We start from the raw sequence: 20,470 nt of genomic DNA, 5'->3' as shown, positions 1-20,470 counted from the left end.
GGACTGTACACATACAACACAGTGAAGCCTGTTGTGAATGATGATTGTGGTTAATAGTACAATTACAATAATGTTCTTCACTAGAACAAATGTATGTCACTATCACAAGGTGTTAATAGTAAAAATATAAGAACGTTATTCAGTAGAACAAATATGTTAACCAGAACAAAGATGTTAACAAAAGGGTGATATATGAGCTGAAAATACACCTAATACAAACTATGGACTAAAATTAACAGTAATATTTCAATATTCTCTCATCAACAGTAACAAAAGTACCACATCAAGGTTAAGTGTCAGTAATAGGGGGTGTGAAGGGCATGGATTTTCTTTTTGGAGCAATGAAAATGTTCTAAAACTGACTGTGGTGATGAATGCACAACTCTGTGATTATACTAAAAACCAAGATTGTACACTTTGGATGGACTGTATGGTGTGTGAATAAAACTGCTTTGATTTTTTTTTAAAAAAAAAAGAAAGAAAAGTCAACTAGCCACAGATGTGAGGGTTTACTTCTGAACTCTGAATCTGTACTGGTTTATATCTGTCTTTGTGCCAGTACACCATTTTGATTACTGGAGCTTTCAAATGAGTTTTAAAATACAGAAGTGTGAGTACTCCAACTTTGCTCTTCTTTTTCAAGAGATTTTGGCTTTTCGGGGCCCCCTTTCACATACACTCTGTGATTGGCTTTTCCATTTCTGCAAAGAAAGCTATTGGGATTGCATTGAATCTATACATTGCTTTGGGGAGAACAGACATCTTAACAATATTTAGTCTTCTAACCCACGAAGATGAACTAAATGTCTTTCCATTTATTTAGGTTTTATTAAATTTCTTTCAGCAATATTTTTCCTTCTCAGTGTACAAGTCCTTTTACTTCCTTAGTTAAATATATTCCTAGATACCTGATTCTTTAAGCTGCTATTGTACATGGAACTATCTTCTCGACTTCCTTTTCAGATTGTGCATCACTACTGTATAGAAACATTACTGATTTTGCTAATAAATTTTTAATAAAAATATCTAGTTAAGTGTTCAAATTTTCCCATTGTCTAAATTTTTTGCCACTTGGCTTGTTCAAATCAGGATCTAAACAAGATCACACACTGTATTTGGTTGATGTCATTTAGGTCTCTTTTAATCTACAGTATCTCTCTCCCTCTTTTCCCTGCCATTCATTTGTTGAAGGAAATTTAGGGTCATGTATGTCACTAGAAGAAAAGCTAGAGGACAAAGCATTTCTTATATTCAGGATTTTGCCAATTGCAGCATCCCTGTGGTGCCATTTAACATGTTTATTTATCCCTTTTGTCCTGTAAACTGGTAGTTACAACCAGAAGCCTCATCATATTCAGGTTTAATTTTCTTTCTGGTAATAATCCCCTCAGGGAATGTGCACTTTGCCCAAACTATATATATATGCCTCCTTTCAAAAATCATGGTCCAGATCATTTTCCTAATTTCCCAGAGCTCATTCTTCTATTGTTATTTATAGAGCTGTGTGATCAGTACAGCAGCCATTAGCCACATATGGGTTTTAAATATAAATCAAAGTCAAATGAAATAAAAATAAGGGTGAGAAGGAAGATATTATATAATATGATGTTGTTTGAGTTCGTAGTTTAGACATAAAAACGATCATAAAAAATTGAGAATAAGAATAGCAAATGCAGTTATCCTAAGGGGCAGTGGTAGTATGAGCACTGTTATTCAGAGCCAGTAAGATGTGTGATATAGAAGAAGCAAATGAATAATTATGGAATATTCTATCATCTCCTGCTTACCTGAGAAATAAGAATTTTAGATAGGAAGTAATGAAACAGAAAGGTAATAAAGAAGAGACAGATTACATAATAAACCTATGGTCCTGAGTTTGAATTAGATGTATCAACACACACACACACACACACACACAGACACAGCCCCCCAACGATGAGTTGGAAAGCAATGGGCATCTCTAGGACCCAGAACGGCCTGGAAATAACATTTTCCACTTAAAGAAATCAGACCTCAAGCAAAAACATGTACAAAATGAGTTTAGAATATCATGTGTATATATATGTATTTGTTTTATATATATATATATATATATATATATAACAAATAGGAAGGAAGCTATTAAAGACTTCTAGGGTTACATCAAGAGAGCTCAGGAGCCAATTTGAAGACCCTGTTCTGACCAAAAAAGGGACAAACAGAGCTTTAATAATGAGGACAATTCCATGGGATTAAACCCCATCAAATAGGTTTTAATTCAGTTTATAAAGGTATTAAAAAATAGCTAATTTTCACCTTCTAAGGATGACAGAGAAACAATTCATCTTAAAAACTCAGAAAATAAAAGGAAAGAATCATTTTCTAGGTGACTGTACCACTCAGTAGCCAAATAATACATAAGGAGAAACAGCTATTAAATGAAAACAAAAAATTATATAGAATTAAAATATTTTATGTCATAAAATTGAAGTTTAGAAATAAACTCATACATTTAGGGTTAACTGATTTTCAACAAGGATAACAAGATAATTCAATGGGGGAAAGAATAGTCTTTTCAACAAATGGTGCTGTGACAACTGGACATACCGTGCAAAAATTATGAAATTGGACTCCAACCTCAGAAAATATGCCTACCTTGCCATATACAAAATCAATTCAAAATGACCACTGATTGTACACTCTGAATAACTATACGGTATGTGAACATATAATATATATTAGTAAAAAATAAATAATTAAAAAAAAAAAAACTCAAAATGGATCAAAGACCTAAATGTAAAAGCTAAAATTATGAAACTCTTAAAATAGGCACAAATCTTCGTGACTTTAGATTAGACATGGTTTCTTAGCTATGACTTCAAAAGCACAAGCAAGAAAAAAAATAGATAAATTAGACTTCATCAAAATTTAAAACTTTTGTGCTTCAAAGGATAAACCAATAAAATGAAAAGACAACCAAAAGAAGGCAGGGAAATGATTTCAAATCATGTATCTGAAAAGGGACTTTTATTTACAACAAATAAAGACCCTTCAACTCAAAAATAAAATGACAACCCAACTTAAAAACTGGGCAAAGGATCTGAATAGACATTTCTCCAAAGAAGACAAATAGCCAATAAGCACATAAAACAATTTTCCACATCATTAGCCTCCATCCAAGAAACACACAGAAAAAACACAATGAGATCCCACTCCTCTCTCACTAGGAGGACCATCACAAAAAAGAAAGATACATGCTGGCAAGATGTGGAGAAACTGCAGCCCCTCTTAGGCTGCTGTAAAATGGGGCAGCCCCTTTGGAAAACAGTTTGGCAGTTCCTTAAACACTGAAACACAGAGGTACCATATGAACTAGTAATTCCACCCCTAGGCATACACTCAAAGAGAAACAAAAACACATTTCAACACAAAAACTTGTACACAAATATTCAGGTCATTATCTCTTGTTTTTGTTCACTTTAATGTTAGCAGTCATTGATGCTTAATGCCTACTTCCATTAATTTATTGGAGTTGCAAAGTAGTAATATCTTTGTAACATCTTTATTGAGATATAATTCAGATACCATACAATTCAGTGGCTTTTAAGCATATTCATAATATGCAGTTTTATTTGTAACAGCCAAAAAGTGGAAATAAACCAGATGCCCATAAACTGAGGAATGGAGAAATAAATACGGTATGGTATACGACAGAATACTATTCAGCAATAAAAAGAAATGAAGTAATGATATATTCCTGTTGCAATATGGATGAATCTTGAAAACATTATACTAAATGAAATAAGTCAGTCAAAGAAGACCACGTTTCGCCTAACTCCATTTATATAAAATGTCCAGAGTAGGCAATTTTATAAAGTCAGAAAGCAGAAAAATTACTGGTTGCTTATGCCAGGTGGGATGGTGGTGGGGGGAAACGTGGAACATCTGCTAGTAGATATGGCGGGTTTTTTGTTTGGTTTGGTTTTGGTTTTTTGGGGGGGGAGTGGTGGCGGTGGCGGTGATGAAAATGTTCCAAATTGACTGAGGATGGTTGCAAAACTCAGTGAATATGTTAAAAACGACTGAATTGTATGATATCTGAAATATATCTCAATAAAGATGTTATAAAGACATTACTATTTTGCAACTCCAATAAATTAATGGAACTAGGCATTAAGCATCAATGACTGCTAACATTAAAGTGAACAAAAACAAGACATAATGTACCTCTTGATAAAAGAACACACCACCCAACAATTCCATCCTGAGCAAATGGGGGAAAATAAGTGTAATTAATCAAGTATCAATCAGTGGCAGAAAGAGTTCAAACAGAGTTGAGAGGCTACTCTGGAGGTGACTTTTATGCAAGCTTCAGGTAGGCCTTGCTACCTATCATAACCTGCCAATACCCAACCTGGACCATTCCACAATCCTAAAGAACACCAAAGGCAATTTATAAGATTTCACAAGGGCTCCAGGAACTAGACTCACTTGCCAGAAACCTACAACCTCCAGGTGGGTCCCTGGTCCAGATCAGTCCTGAAACCTAGCCCAGCCTCTCCAGAACTTCAGACAGTTCCATCTCCCCACTCCATATTAGTGACAAACCCTTCCAATATCAAAAATTTAGGACTGCCATAGCCCAAACAACCCCAATGAGAAGTATGGAAAGATCAAAGGTGATGGTGGAATTACACACAGAAGATAGGACTTAACATATAGGAATGCTGAGTCATTAAATTGATATCTCTTTCAGTCTCCAGTATTTTAGAAAAGCTAGAAGTAAAAATCTAAAATTGCGAAACTGTAACCCACGTCAAAGTCTGAAATATGTTCTACAACCAATTGTGGTGTTGTGCTTGGAAATTTATAGCTTTTTTTGTATATATGTTATTGTTCACAAAGAAAAAGAAGGAAAAAAAGTCGATTGTGTATTTTAAGTATTTTTAAATACTTAAAAAAGTATTTAGGCTTGCTAGCCTCCTATATTCTGGAGTAGCTAGAAGGAAATATCTGAGATGATCGTATGGTAGCCCATGACAAACTCTGGGATCTATACTGTAATCATGTAAGAGTGCTTTGAAAACTACTACTTTTTTATTTCTTTGTTTTGTATATATATGTCATACTATACGATAAAAAAAGTTGAAGGAAAAAAAAAAAGAACATGCCACCACCTCTTTCATCCAGAGGTACATGTCTGGAGTTTGCTCATTTTTATTTGGATTTAAGCATATTTGATGTGTTTCAATCTATTATAGTTTTTATTCTTTTGGGTGCTCAAACTGTTCAATATGTGGCCTGTAAAAGCTCCTTCAAAACTGGCCCTTGTAGAATGCGATTGAGAAAGCCCTCTTGACCAAAAGGGGGAAGAGAGACAAAATAAAGTTTCAGTGGCTGAGAGATTTCACAGAGTTGAGAGATTATCCTGGAGGTTATATAGATATCTTATTTTAGTTTATGGTATATTGGAGTACCTGGAGGGAAGTAACTGAAACTGTTGCACTGTGTTCCAGTAACCTTGATTCTTAAAGAGGACTGTATAACTGTACAGCTTTTACAATGCGACTGTGTGATTGTGAAAAAATTGTGTCTGATGCTCATTTTATCCAGGATATGGACAGATGAATAAAAAATAAATAAGGATAAAAAATAAATAAATAATAGGGGGAGAAAAAGGGTAAAATTTGGGTAGATTGAAATATTAGTAGTCAATGAGGAGGGGGTAAGGAGTATGATATGTATGCGTTCTTTTTTTTTCCTCTTTATTTCTTTTTCTGGAATGATGCAAGTGTTCTAGAAATGACCATGGTGAAGAGTATACATCTATGTGATGATATTGTGAGCCACTGATTGTATAATATGGCTGACTATATGTATGTGCAGATTTCTCAATAAAAATATTAAAAATGAAAATAAAAATTTGGCCCCTGAAGAAACCCTGATACTGTCTCAAACATTAGGGACTCCCAAGTCAATCTGGAGGCTTGCTCTTATGAAGATTATCTCTGTAGCAGAAAGCTAAGCCTACCTATGGTTATGTCTAAAAGTTACTTCCCAGAAAATCTCTTTTGTTGCTCAGATGTGGCCTCTCTCTAAGCCCAACTCTACAAGGATAACCATTACCCTCCTATGTGGGACATGACATCCAGGGGTTAAAGTCTCCCTGGCAACATGGGAAATAACTCCCAGGGATAAGCTGGGCCTGGCACTGTGGGATCGACAAACCTTCCTCACCAAAAGGGGGAAAAGAAATTTAACAAAATAAGGTATCAGTGGCTAAGAGAATTCAAATAGAGTCAAGAGGGTATTCTGGAGGCTACTTGTATGCAACCTTCAGCTAGATATTGCTAATTACCACAGTGTGCCAACTCCCAACCAACACTATTCCTCTTAATCCTAAAGAACACCTACAGCTCTGTCTGAGATTCTACAAAAGTTTCATGCACTGAGATTACTTTCCAGAAACCTACAATCTCCAGATAGTTCCTAGGCCAGATAAGTCCTGTAACGCAGAGGGGCCAGCCTCTCTAAGAACACCAACTAGTTCCATCCCGCTATTCTATATTATTGACACCCCTTTCCAACAAGAAAAAGTTAGAATGGGCATAAAGCCCAAATAACCCTAAAGGATTGTGAGAAGGCTAAATAAGGAGGAATTTAACAGTGAAGACAGGATTTAACAAATGAGTATGACTGTTGAATCATTGTATTGATATTTCCTTCAGTCTCAGGATCTTGGAGTTGCCAGAAAGAAAAAACCTAAAACAGTAAAACTGTAACCCATACCAAACTCTGAAATCTGTTCTGAAACTACTTGCTACAATGTACCTCAAACTTTATTGCTGTTCTTAATATTGTGAAATCACAATAAAAAATGTCTTTTAAAAAATTGGCCCCTGTATCTTTTTTGGCATGGTCTCAATAACCTGGATGACTCCCTTACTTTACGTTTCAAGCTCATCTTGCATATTTCCTGCTCCTGTTATTCCTTTTAAATAAAAGCTCAGGTTTCTGTGACTAATGGTATTAAGAGATACTAATTCAAACACTAGAGGCATTGGTTGGTCACTACTGCTATACTTTCCCAATAGATAGAGCTACGAAATCAGTTTTGCTTTAAGAGAAATTACATCATGAGTTCATACTGATATTTCCGATTCAGTTTAGTGTTATAGGGTTTTTTTCTTAATTGTGTATTTGCATATCTTATTTTACACTGACTACTTGGGTCACTAATGATATGAGCACAATTATCTATTTGCTTAAACCTACAAGTTTATATACTAGTTTCAGCATATCAATACCAGTGTTATTATTCACAATGATTACTAGAAGCATTTTATAAATTTTTTATCTATCCTTCCATTTAAAAGGTTGTATACTGGGCGGTACCAACAGTGGCTCAGCAGGCAGACTTCTTGCCTGCCATGCCGGAGACCTGGGATACAATTTCCAGTGCCTGCTCATGTGAGAAAAAAAAAAGGTAGTATACTATGCACACTGTCCTGTACTGTGCTGGTTTGAATCTGAAATGTACCCTAGAAAAATTTATGTTCTTAATCCATCCCTGTGGGTGCAGACCTACTGTGGGTGGGACCTTTTTCTTAGGTTGTTTCCATTGAGATGTGACACAGCCCATTCAAGATGGGACTTAATCCCCTTGCAGGAGTCCTTTTTTTTTTTTTTTTTTTATTTGTTTTGTCAATTTTTTTTATTAATTAAAAAAAGAATTAACAAAACAATTAGAAATCATTCCAATCTACATGTACAATCAGTAATTCTTAATAACATCACATAGTTGCATATTCATCATTTCTTAGTACATTTGCATCAATTTAGAAAAAGAAATAAAAAGACAACAGAATAAGAATTAAAACAATAGAAAGAAAAAAAAACAAAAAAAACAAAAACAAAAAACCTATACCTCACATGCAGCTTCATTCAGTGTTTTAACATAATTGCATTACAATTGGGTAGTATTGTGCTGTCCATTTCTGAGTTTTTATATCCAGTCCCGTTGTACAGTCTGTATCCCTTCATCTCCAATTATCCCTTCTCTTTTTTTTTTTTTTTTAATTAACGGAAAAAAAGAAATTAACCCAACATTTAGAGATCATACCATTCTACACATGCAATCATTAATTCTTAACATCATCACATAGATGCATGATCATCATTTCTTAGTACATTTGCATTGGTTTAGAAGAACTAGCAACATAACCGAAAAAGATATAGAATATTAATATAGAGAAAAAAATAAAAGTAATAATAGTAAAATCAAAACAAAACAAAACAAAAACCTATAGCTCAGATGCAGCTTCATTCAGTGTTTTAACATGATTACTTTACAATTAGGTATTATTGTGCTGTCCATTTTTGAGTTTTTGTATCTAGTCCTGTTGCACAGTCTGTATCCCTTCAGCTTCAATTACCCATTGTCTTACCCTGTTTCTAACTCCTGCTGAACTCTGTTACCAATGACATATTTCAAGTTTATTCTCGAATGTCCGTTCACATCAGTGGGACCATACAGTATTTGTCCTTTAGTTTTTGGCTGGATTCACTCAGCATAATATTCTCTAGGTCCATCCATGTTATTACATGGTTCATAAGTTTATCTTGTCTTAAAGCTGCATAATATTCCATCGTATGTATATACCACAGTTTGTTTAGCCACTCTTCTGTTGATGGAGATTTTGGCTGTTTCCATCTCTTTGCAATTGTAAATAATGCTGCTATAAACATTGGTGTGCAAATGTCCGTTTGTGTCTTTGCCCTTAAGTCCTTTGAGTAGATACCTAGCAATGGTATTGCTGGGTCTTATGGCAATTCTATATTCAGCTTTTTGAGGAACCGCCAAACTGCCTTCCACAGTGGTTGCACCCTTTGACATTCCCACCAACAGTGGATAAGTGTGCCTCTTTCTCCGCATCCTCTCCAGCACTTGTCATTTTCTGTTTTGTTGATAATGGCCATTCTGGTGGGTGTGAGATGATATCTCATTGTGGTTTTGATTTGCATTTCTCTAATGGCCAGGGACATTGAGCATCTCTTCATGTGCCTCTTGGCCATCCGTGTTTCCTCTTCTGAGAGGTGTCTGTTCAAGTCTTTTTCCCATTTTGTAATTGGGTTGGCTGTCTTTTTGTTGTTGAGATGAACAATCTCTTTATAAATTCTGGATACTAGACCTTTATCTGATATATCATTTCCAAATATTGTCTCCCATTGTGAAGGCTGTCTTTCTACTTTCTTGATGAAGTTCTTTGATGCACAAAAGTGTTTAATTTTGAGGAGTTCCCATTTATTTATTTCCTTCTTCAGTGCTCTTGCTTTAGGTTTAAGGTCCATAAAACCGCCTCCAGTTGTAAGATCCATAAGATATCTCCCAACATTTTCCTCTAACTGTTTTATGGTCTTAGACCTAATGTTTAGATCTTTGATCCATTTTGAGTTAACTTTTGTATAGGGTGTGAGAGATGGGTCTTCTTTCATTCTTTTGCATATGGATATCCAGTTCTCTAGGCACCATTTATTGAAGAGACTGCTCTGTCCCAGGTGAGTTGGCTTGACTGCCTTATCAAAGATCAAATGTCCATAGATGAGAGGGTCTATATCTGAGCACTCTATTCGATTCCATTGGTCGATATATCTATCTTTATGCCAATACCATGCTGTTTTGACCACTGTGGCTTCATAATATGCCTTAAAGTCAGGCAGCGCGAGACCTCCAGCTTCGTTTTTTTTCCTCAAGATGTTTTTAGCAATTCGGGGCACCCTGCCCTTCCAGATAAATTTGCTTATTGGTTTTTCTATTTCTGAAAAATAAGTTGTTGGGATTTTGATTGGTATTGCATTGAATCTGTAAATCAATTTAGGTAGGATTGACATCTTAACTATCTTTAGTCTTCCAATCCATGAACACGGTATGCCCTTCCATCTATTTAGGTCTTCTGTGATTTCTTTTAGCAGTTTTTTGTAGTTTTCTTTATATAGGTTTTTTGTCTCTTTAGTTAAATTTATTCCTAGGTATTTTATTCTTTTAGTTGCAATTGTAAATGGGATTCGTTTCTTGATTTCCGCCTCAGCTTGTTCATTACTAGTGTATAGAAATGCTACAGATTTTTGAATGTTGATCTTGTAACCTGCTACTTTGCTGTACTCATTTATTAGCTCTAGTAGTTTTGTTGTGGATTTTTCCAGGTTTTCGACGTATAGTATCATATCGTCTGCAAACAGTGATAGTTTTACTTCTTCCTTTCCAATTTTGATGCCTTGTATTTCTTTTTCTTGTCTAATTGCTCTGGCTAGAACCTCCAACACAATGTTGAATAATAGTGGTGATAGTGGACATCCTTGTCTTGTTCCTGATCTTAGGGGGAAAGTTTTCAATTTTTCCCCATTGAGGATGATACTAGCTGTGGGTTTTTCATATATTCCCTCTATCATTTTAAGGAAGTTCCCTTGTATTCCTATCTTTTGAAGTGTTTTCAACAGGAAAGGATGTTGAATCTTGTCAAATGCCTTCTCTGCATCAATTGAGATGATCATGTGATTTTTCTGCTTTGATTTGTTGATATGGTGTATTACATTAATTGATTTTCTTATGTTGAACCATCCTTGCATACCTGGGATGAATCCTACTTGGTCATGATGTATAATTCTTTTAATGTGTTGTTGGATACGATTTGCTAGAATTTTATTGAGGATTTTTGCATCTGTATTCATTAGAGAGATTGGTCTGTAGTTTTCTTTTTTTGTAATATCTTTGCCTGGTTTTGGTATGAGGGTGATGTTGGCTTCATAGAATGAATTAGGTAGTTTTCCCTCCACTTCGATTTTTTTGAAGAGTTTGAAGAGAATTGGTACTAATTCTTTCTGGAACGTTTGGTAGAATTCACATGTGAAGCCATCTGGTCCTGGACTTTTCTTTTTAGGAAGCTTTTGAATGACTAATTCAATTTCTTTACTTGTGATTGGTTTGTTGAGGTCATCTATGTCTTCTTGAGTCAAAGTTGGTTGTTCATGTCTTTCCAGGAACCCGTCCATTTCCTCTAAATTGTTGTATTTATTAGCGTAAAGTTGTTCATAGTATCCTGTTATTACCTCCTTTATTTCTGTGAGGTCAGTAGTTATGTCTCCTCTTCCATTTCTGATCTTATTTATTTGCATCCTCTCTCTTCTTCTTTTTGTCAATCTTGCTAAGGGCCCATCAATCTTATTGATTTTCTCATAGAACCAACTTCTGGCCTTATTGATTTTCTCTATTGTTTTCATGTTTTCAATTTCATTTATTTGTGCTCTAATCTTTGTTATTTCTTTCCTTTTGCTTGCTTTGGGGTTAGCTTGCTGTTCTTTCTCCAGTTCTTCCAAATGGATAGTTAATTCCTGAATTTTTGCCTTTTCTTCTTTTCTGATATAGGCATTTAGAGCAATAAATTTCCCTCTTAGCACTGCCTTTGCTGCGTCCCATAAGTTTTGATATGTTGTGTTTTCATTTTCATTCGCCTCGAGGTATTTGCTAATTTCTCTTGCAATTTCTTCTTTGACCCAGTCGTTGTTTAGGAGTGTGTTGTTGAGCCTCCACGTATTTGTGAATTTTCTGGCACTCTGCCTATTATTGATTTCCAACATCATTCCTTTATGGTCCGAGAAAGTGTTGTGTAAGATTTCAATCTTTTTAAATTTGTTAAGACTTGCTTTGTGACCCAGCATATGGTCTATCTTTGAGAATGATCCATGAGCACTTGAGAAAAAGGTGTATCCTGCTGTTGTGGGATGTAATGTCCTATAAATGTCTATTAAGTCTAGTTCATTTATAGTAATATTCAGATTCTCTATTTCTTTGTTGATCCTCTGTCTAGATGTTCTGTCCCTTGATGAGAGTGGTGAGTTGAAGTCTCCAACTATTATGGTATATGAGTCTATTTCCCTTTTCAGTGTTTGCAGTATATTCTTCATGTATTTTGGGGCATTCTGATTCGGTGCGTAAATATTTATGATTGTTATGTCTTCTTGTTTAATTGTTCCTTTTATTAGTATATAGTGTCCTTCTTTGTCTCTTTTAACTGTTTTACATTTGAAGTCTAATTTGTTGGATATTAGTATAGCCACTCCTGCTCTTTTCTGGTTGTTATTTGCATGAAATATCTTTTCCCAACCTTTCACTTTCAACCTATGTTTATCTTTGGGTCTAAGATGTGTTTCCTGTAGACAGCATATAGAAGGATCCTGTTTTTTAATCCATTCTGCCAATCTATGTCTTTTGATTGGGGAATTCAGTCCATTGACATTTAGTGTTATTACTGTTTGGATAATATTTTCCTCTAACATTTTGCCTTTTGTATTATATATATCATATCTGATTTTCCTTCTTTCTACACTCTTTTCCATATCTCTCTCTTCTGTCTTTTTGTATCTGACTCTAGTGCTCCCTTTAGTATTTCTTGCAGAGCTGGTCTCTTGGTCACAAATTCTTTCAGTGACTTTTTGTCTGAGAATGTTTTAATTTCTCCCTCATTTTTGAAGGATAATTTTGCTGGATATAGGAGTCTTGGTTGGCAGTTTTTCTCTTTTAGTATTTTAAATATATCATCCCACTGTCTTCTAGCTTCCATGGTTTCTGCTGAGAAATCTACACAAAGTCTTATTGGGTTTCCCTTGTATGTAATGGATTGTTTTTCTCTTGCTGCTTTCAAGATCTTCTCTTTCTCTTTGACCTCTGACATTCTAACTAGTAAGTGTCTTGGAGAACGCCTATTTGGGTCTAATCTCTTTGGGGTGCGCTGCACTTCTTGGATCTGTAATTTTAGGTCTTTCATAAGAGTTGGGAAATTTTCAGTGATAATTTCTTCCATTAGTTTTTCTCCTCCTTTTCCCTTCTCTTCTCCTTCTGGGACACCCACAACACGTATATTTGTGCGCTTCATATTGTCCTTGAATTCCCTGATACCCTGTTCAAATTTTTCCATTCTTTTCCCTATAGTTTCTGTTTCTTTTTGGAATTCAGATGTTCCATCCTCCAAATCACTAATTCTATCTTCTGTCTCTTTAAATCTATCATTGTAGCTATCCATTATTTTTTCTATGTTTGCTACTTTATCCTTCACTTCCATAAGTTCTGCGATTTGTTTTTTCAGTTTTTCTATTTCTTCTTTATGTTCAGCCCATGTCCTCTTCATGTCCTCCCTCAATTTATCGATTTCATTTTTGAAGAGGTTTTCCATTTCTGTTCGTATATTCAGCATTAGTTGTCTCAGCTCTTGTGTCTCATTTGAGCTATTGGTTTGTTCCTTTGACTGAGCCATATTCTCAATCTTTTGAGCGTGGACAGTTATCTTCTGCTGCTGGCGTCTGGGCATTTATTCAGATTTCTCTTGGTGTTGGACCCAGCAAGGTTGTAATATTTTTCTGTGAAATCTCTGGGTTCTGTTTTTCTTATCCTGCCCAGTAGGTGGCGCTCGTGGCACACGTTTGTCTGCGGGTCCCACCAGTAAAAGGTGCTGTGGGACCTTAAACTTTGGAAAACTCTCGCCGTCCTGGGGGTTCGCTAGCCGAAGCGGCTTGAGCCGGCCTGGGGTCCGAACGCAGGGAGGGTTGCTGGTCGCCGCAGCCAGGGAAAGAGCCCGTCCGAATTTCCTAGTCGGCCCTGGGCAACACGCGTGGCGGGAGGGCGCCAGCGGCAGCGGCCCGCCCGAGAGAGTGCACGTTCCCCGGGAGTCACGGGGTCACCGTTCTCCGCGGCCTGGGGGTTTCCGATCCAATTCTCTCAGTTGGTCCGGGGGCTGCGCGTGGTGTGGGCGCCAGTCGCCTTGGTTTCAGGGGACCACCTCTCCAATTCTCCCAGCCGGCCCGGGAAGGGGGAAGGGAGTAACTCCGGCCGCTTGCCACCCCGCCCGGTAAGGCCCGTGCGCCTCGGCGATCTCACCCGAGCTGCTTCTCTCAGCCAGCCAGCCGTTCCAGGATGGGGTACGCTGTCTTTTTTATCTCTGTTGTGGCTTTGGGCGCTTTCTGTATCGTTTCTACTCCCCTAGTAGGTGTCCTGGAGAAGAAACTAAGATCCGCGCGTCTTACTAAGCCGCCATCTTCCAGGAAGTCTCCTTGCAGGAGTACTTTATGAAAGATAAAAGGCCGAGGCATTTTGGAGAGAAGGACCAGTAGACATTGCCATGTACCTTTCCATGTGACAGAGGAACCCTGGATGCCAGCAGTCTTTACTGAGAGAAGGTATCTTCCTCTTGATGTTTTAATTTGGAATTTTCATGGCCTTAGAACTGTAAATTTGTAACCTAGCAAATCTCCTTTGTAAAAGCCAACCCATTTCTGGTATACTGCATTCTGGCAACTTCGGCAAACCAAAAACGCACACTCTGCTTTTTTCATATAATAGTATAACCTGGAAATTATTCCATAGTAGTATAAAGTTCCTTTTGCCAAATTTTCCTCAATAAGGAAAATTGTATCATTTTACACTAGCAATATATTAGCACCTGTTTTACCACAGTCTTGTTTCAAGTGTCTTTATCAAACTTATGATTTTTTGTGAAACCGAAAAATGGTATTTAAGGGTATCTTTTTAAAAACTTTTTGAACTAACATTTGTTAAGCATTCTGTGTTAGAAGTTTATTTCATTTTATTCACACCACCACTCTGTGGAATAAGGCAAACTATCCCATTTTACATATGAGAGAGCAGAGTGGGATTTGAACCCGTGCATGTTCAATCATAACGCTCAGGCTCACAAACCATACCTGGTTGATAAACATTATCTGTGAGCCAGTGTAATATGGGAGCCAAAAAACTAAGACTCTATTTCCAGGACCGCTGCCAATTCACTGGGAGACCTTAGATAAGCCCTTTTCTTTCTCTGAACCTTGGTGTCACCGAAGAAGCAGTGGATGAGAATTTTGTTTTTCAACCCAGGCTATTCATTAGAGTCACCTGAGAAACTTTAAAAACTATGATGTCTTAATGACAATGTTTCTTATTAGGAATAAGGTTAAGCCATCTTTTTTTGATGTTTAAGAGTCATCTGCCTATCTCTCACTATGAACTATGTGTCCTTACCTCTTTGCCCATTTTGCTATTGGATGGTTGGCCTTTTTTATTCTTGGTTTTTAGAAGTTTTTTATATATTAAGAATATTAACCATCACCTGCAATACAAGTTGCAAATGTTTTTTGCCAGTTTGTCACCTGTCTCTTTTTTCTTTTTACTTTAGAGACATTTGATATTAGGAAACTATTTTATAGAAAGCAAAAGGTAAATGCTGGGGTAAACTCAGGAAAATAGTCATTACATGTTCTAGCTTTCTTTCTGAATAAAATCAGTGTCAAAGCCTTTCCTTTCCCTGTCAACTTTTTAATTAAGTCAAAGCTCAACCTCAGATATCGGTATAATGGACATCTGTAGTCTTTGCCTATCTGGCATCCTTTTCTCCTTGTTGCTACAGAATCCTTCTTTCCTGCAAGGAATTCATTCTATGTGTTTGGGAAGAAATAACCTAGATCTTCCCTCTGGCTACAGTAATTGATTCTGGTATAGGCAGAAGAAACAGCCCTACCAAAAAGTTCCCAAGGAGTTTTTTGGTAAACTGGTAGATTGTGAGGTGTGAGTTGTTATCATATGCACTATTTGGAGAAAGCATGTCCAAGAGAAAGAAAGAGACAGAGCCTATGTATATATTTAAGCCTCTGGATTCAGCCAGTCTATCAGAAGCAAAGTAAATCTGAACCTGCCTAAGATAATTTGACTTGCTTTTCTGTGGCTTGCAATCCAAAAAGATTTAATGCTTCTTTTCAGAAAGTGTCTAAAATTTCATTTCTCCCCCAAATCCCATGAATCTCTTACCTCCTGAGGCCAAAACTCTCTTCCTTCTTTCTGGTCTTCCAGATAATCACGGATGATGTTTGTTTTCTGCAGAAACAGGCCCATAGAGTTGGCAAGCTCTGTGTCTTCACCAACCAAGGGGTCTTCTAACTCTGAAGCCGAGAACAGACGGGAAAGGCCAATTCCCACCAGCCCCGCAACATAGTGACAGTACTGTAAAAGATTATTATTTAAATGTTTTAATATTTTTAATATTTACTAAAATGGAAACGCTAGAAATCATTAACTAAAAACAAAAAGGGTTCCAAAAGAATGGACATGATCTCATTTTGATTAAAAAAGCACAAATATGCACCTGTATATGTACAGATTGAAAAACATTCACAAAGGATTTAACAATGGTGAACTCTGGCTGACGGGAACATGTTTTTATTTTTTACTTAAACTTTCTAAGTTTATAAAGCACACATGTACTGCTTCTGTAATAACAAAGGATTATTTAAAAATACACTAGGTAAACTTTTTGAAATTGGGAAAGAGGGGCAATGAGGGAAGATGGAATATTCTGATTGATAGCTACTAAAACACACTAAGTAAAGTCTAATCTTTCTTAACCAAATCAGAAGACATATGAAGATCTTGTAGTGCCTCAAAAATCACTATTATGTAGAAGAACAAAGTTCCACTATTATTACCACTGTGTTCTTGGCACTTTTTAAAGTACTCTTCATATTCAAATCTTACAAACATTCCATGAGATAGGTCCTTTTAGTCCATTTACAGATGAGGAAATTGAAGCACAAAGAGATCAATCAACTTGCCCAAACTCACTCATCCACGAAGTCAGAGGACAGGGATCCAAGCCCAGGCAATCTGGCTCAAAAGAGTCCAGGTTTTACCAATTTTGCCATAACTCCCTCTCGCTCAACAGCGTTTGCCAAAGCTATACTCCCCTGAAAAGGGTATTCCAAGATAACTTAATTATAAAATTAATACTATGATTTAAAAATAAATGCCCCTAAGGTAACTTAAGAAGTCAAGAGTAATAAAAGAAGGTATAGTCTAGAGCAAACATTAGGTAGGGTAAAATTCAGACGAAGAAAGACCAAAGAGTAAAAGACCCATCTCTGACTGAAATGAACACAAGGCCAGAGAGTTATCAGGGGGATAAACAAAAGGGCTTAGAGAAATTGGAACCATGTTTTAGGGGAGGAAGAAACTGGAAAGAGTAAAATTATGCTGAAATTAGGAAGAGAGAAATTTTATGTGTATAGCTAGAAGAAATCTAAAAAAAATTAAAAATTATTTTTTTCTATTTTATTTGATCAGAGCTTTTATTCAGCAACCTATACTTAAGTTTCCCGAATACATCTGCAGAGTAGAAAAGGAGGTAACTATACAAATAATCAATCCTGATACCTGGCAAGGACAAGTTTCAATTTTAACTTTAAATTCATGAATTGATGTTCTACCACTAGTCAGACACATGTTAATTTGGGTAGCATAAACCAGCATATCTGAAGGTATTACTACCAAATTTTGAGGCTTGAAAAACCGACAAACCAGGCTTTGGACCTATGCTGACTTGGTATGTAGCAGCATCTCTTTTGAGACCTTAACATAAGCACTTTAACAAATACAAGATATGTAAACTGTTTAGAGGTTTAAATTTCTTTTCTTCCATAGGGATGACGACTAAGTCTCACAAATGCTATTCCTATAGAGAACAGACAAGACTCCTACATTGTATTTTTAGGTCGTTTTCTTCCCCACAGTCACTTTGTTTAGAAAAGATATTATCCCCAGCTCCCCTAGTCAATATCCTATGCAGCTGCTGTTCGAGAAAAAACTCTGGCCAAATAAAAGCCATTAAATTTTTTGCAACACCATCTGCTTTCATAACCTCTCCAGCACAGCTATTTCTGATTCTTGAGGAAGACATACTTTGCCCACCTATGTAAGGTGAGACTCAGTTGTCTATCACAGCTCATTCCCACATGTTTGTCTAGAATCATCATACAAAATTGGGGATGGAGGAAGAAGAAACTTGGAACCATCTCATATTGTCTTATTTTGTTGGGGAGATGATAGGAAAGGAAGAAATAAGGTGATAGAGAGGTGAATGAGCACATGGTACAAAAATTAATTCTTTCGGATTCCATGAACTGCTGTTTGTTTCTAAGGAAATAGACACATAACTTAACAGTTTAAATGACACCTGCTTCTCAGAAACAAATGGGGCCAAGCTGGCACTGACTCAGACACTAACGTAGGAGGTCACAAGCATACTTGGATATGGGAAAGAAGAAAATAACAAAAATTTTGAAAACTACTGTCATCTCTATATTACATGAAATAATTTGGCCATTTCACATTTAACAGCAAGTCTGAACCAGTTTTATCAGTTTAATGTTTGTATCTTTGAGACAAATTTTGCTGGTTTGAAAGGAAGTATGCCCCCTAAGAAAAGCCATGTTTTAATATAAATCCCATTTCTTAAAGGTAGAATAATCCCTATTCAATACTGTATATTTGAAACTGTAATGAGATCATCTCCCTGGTTGATGTGATTTAGTTAAGAATGGTTGTTAAACTGGATTAGGGGATGACATGTCTCCACCCATTTGAGTGGGTCTTGATTAGTTTCTGAAGTCCTATAAAAGAGGAAACATTTTGGAGAATGAGAGATTCAGAGAGATTCAGAGAGAGCAACACTACAAAGCAGAGAGTCCACCAGCTGGCAACCTTCGGAGATGAAGAGGGAAGACACCTTCCGGGGAGCTTCATGGAATGGAAGGCCAGGAGAGAAGGCTGGCAGATGATGCCGTGTTCGCCACATGTCCTTCCAGCTCAGAGAGAAGCCCTGACTGTGTTCGCCATGTGCCTTCTCACTTGGGAGGGAAGCCCTGAACTTCATCGGCCTTCTTGAACCAAGGTGTCTTTCCCAGGGTGCCTTTGATTGGACATTTCTTTGGACTTGTTTTGGTTGGGACGTTTTCTCGGCCTTGGAACTGTGGACTAGCAACTCGTTGGATTCCCCTTTTTGGAAGCCATTCCGTTTCTGGTATATTGCATTCCGGCAGCTAGCAAACTAGAACACAAATTACATCTATTTTGGCCTAATTTAGTAAGTTCTCTAGGGCAGGAATAATTTCATTGATAGGGTAGTAAACTTTAGGACCCTATAAGTGCCTATGACAAGACATTCAACCAAAACAAACAAGTTATAAAACCAGAAACCCTGGAACTGGCAGACAACTTTTTCCTCATTCTGAACTTTAACAATGAGAACTGTCAATGGTCTTTCAAGCCACATGTTAGGACTGTCTTACAGAGATACTAACCTTGTCCCAGTCCTGTTCAGAGGTCACCTGCTTAACCAAAAACTCTGCCATCCCATATCCCATTTTCCGGCAAATGTCAACGATCACTGTTTGATATTTCTCAGCCAGATTTCTAAACTCAAGGGAGATCTGAAAAGGAGACCGTAAAAAACAGGAAACATAAGATATGTATTTGAACTCTGAAAAAAACATGGTTCCTAAAATCACAAAGAAAAGCAATGGTTCAGAACTCATTAATTATACTTCCAAATGGTTCATCTATAAGCCTAACATCAAGGTTACTCTCATTTCCTATATATTTGATTAAGAGCAATAAACTTTATAAATATAAAAAAAATGTTTAATGCTAAAAGTTTCTAGACTCAAAACATTTGTATTTCCAATATATGGCAAATGAGATGCTTCAACATAAACTGGACATAAAGACTAAGAATTTTAGGGAACATTTTTGCATTTATGGCGTATTTGAGTAGCTAAAGGGAAGTACCTGAAACTGCAGAGCTGTGTTCCACTAACCTTCTTTCTTGAAGATAGGAAGATATAACATTTACAGTATTACTGTGTGATTGTGAAAACCCTGTGTCTGATGCTCCCTTTATCTAGGGTATGCACAGATGAGTAAAAAATATGGATTAAAAAAATAAACAAATAATAAAGGAATAACAGTTAAAATATATTGGGTAGATGGAAATACTAGTGATCAATTAGAGGGAGAAGTAAGGGATATGGTATGCATGAGATTTTTCTTTTTATTTCTTTTTCTGGAGTGATGGAAATGTTCTAAAAAATTATCATGGTGATGAATACACAACTATGTGATGATATTGTAAGCTACTGATGGTACACCATGTATGGAATGTTTGTATGTTTAGAATGTGTATGTTTGTATGTCGTTTTATCAATAAAAATATTTTTTTAAAACAAGAATTTTAGGGAAGAAAATGACTTTTCAAATAAACTCATGACAGCAAAGAATCGTTTGTTCAAGTATTTGAGTACCTCCTAAATAACAAGTGGTGTTCTAGGTACTAGGGATAGACAGCAGCAAAACAGAAACTAATCCCTTGTAGAACTTATTTATACTCTAGTGAGAAAATCTGCTAGCCAATTTCTAGCATCAATTCCCAAATTTGTATCATGAAAGTACAGCATCACAGCATTAAAATACTTCTAATTCCTTAAATAACTCCACTTAGCTCAACATAAGGCAAGTTCTTTTTTTTTCTTTTCATCGCCTAAACTCTAATGTAGAAAATTAACATTGCTGTTTTTAAATTTACTGCTGTTGCAGAAATACTTAAGTGCAAAACAGGGTTTA

General features: G+C 36.4%; 1 protein-coding gene across 2 annotated transcripts in view; it reads right to left on the bottom strand.

Annotated features, from left to right (window-relative positions):
* Positions 1–20,470, bottom strand: part of FDFT1 (farnesyl-diphosphate farnesyltransferase 1) — a 44,001-nt gene that overhangs the window by 10,580 nt on the left and 12,951 nt on the right. For both annotated transcript variants that reach the window (XM_077152978.1, XM_077152977.1), the window contains 2 exons: positions 19,153–19,281; positions 15,830–16,021 (listed from right to left, as the gene is read on the bottom strand). In XM_077152978.1, the coding sequence (XP_077009093.1) occupies positions 15,830–16,021; positions 19,153–19,281 (321 nt within the window). The remainder of the gene's footprint in view (positions 1–15,829; positions 16,022–19,152; positions 19,282–20,470) is intronic.

This window comes from Tamandua tetradactyla, chromosome 3 (genome assembly GCF_023851605.1).
Source record: "Tamandua tetradactyla isolate mTamTet1 chromosome 3, mTamTet1.pri, whole genome shotgun sequence".
Taxonomy (NCBI): Eukaryota; Metazoa; Chordata; class Mammalia; order Pilosa; family Myrmecophagidae; genus Tamandua; species Tamandua tetradactyla.
Note: the sequence above shows the minus strand (reverse complement) of the source record. Positions and strands in the feature narration are given on the sequence as shown.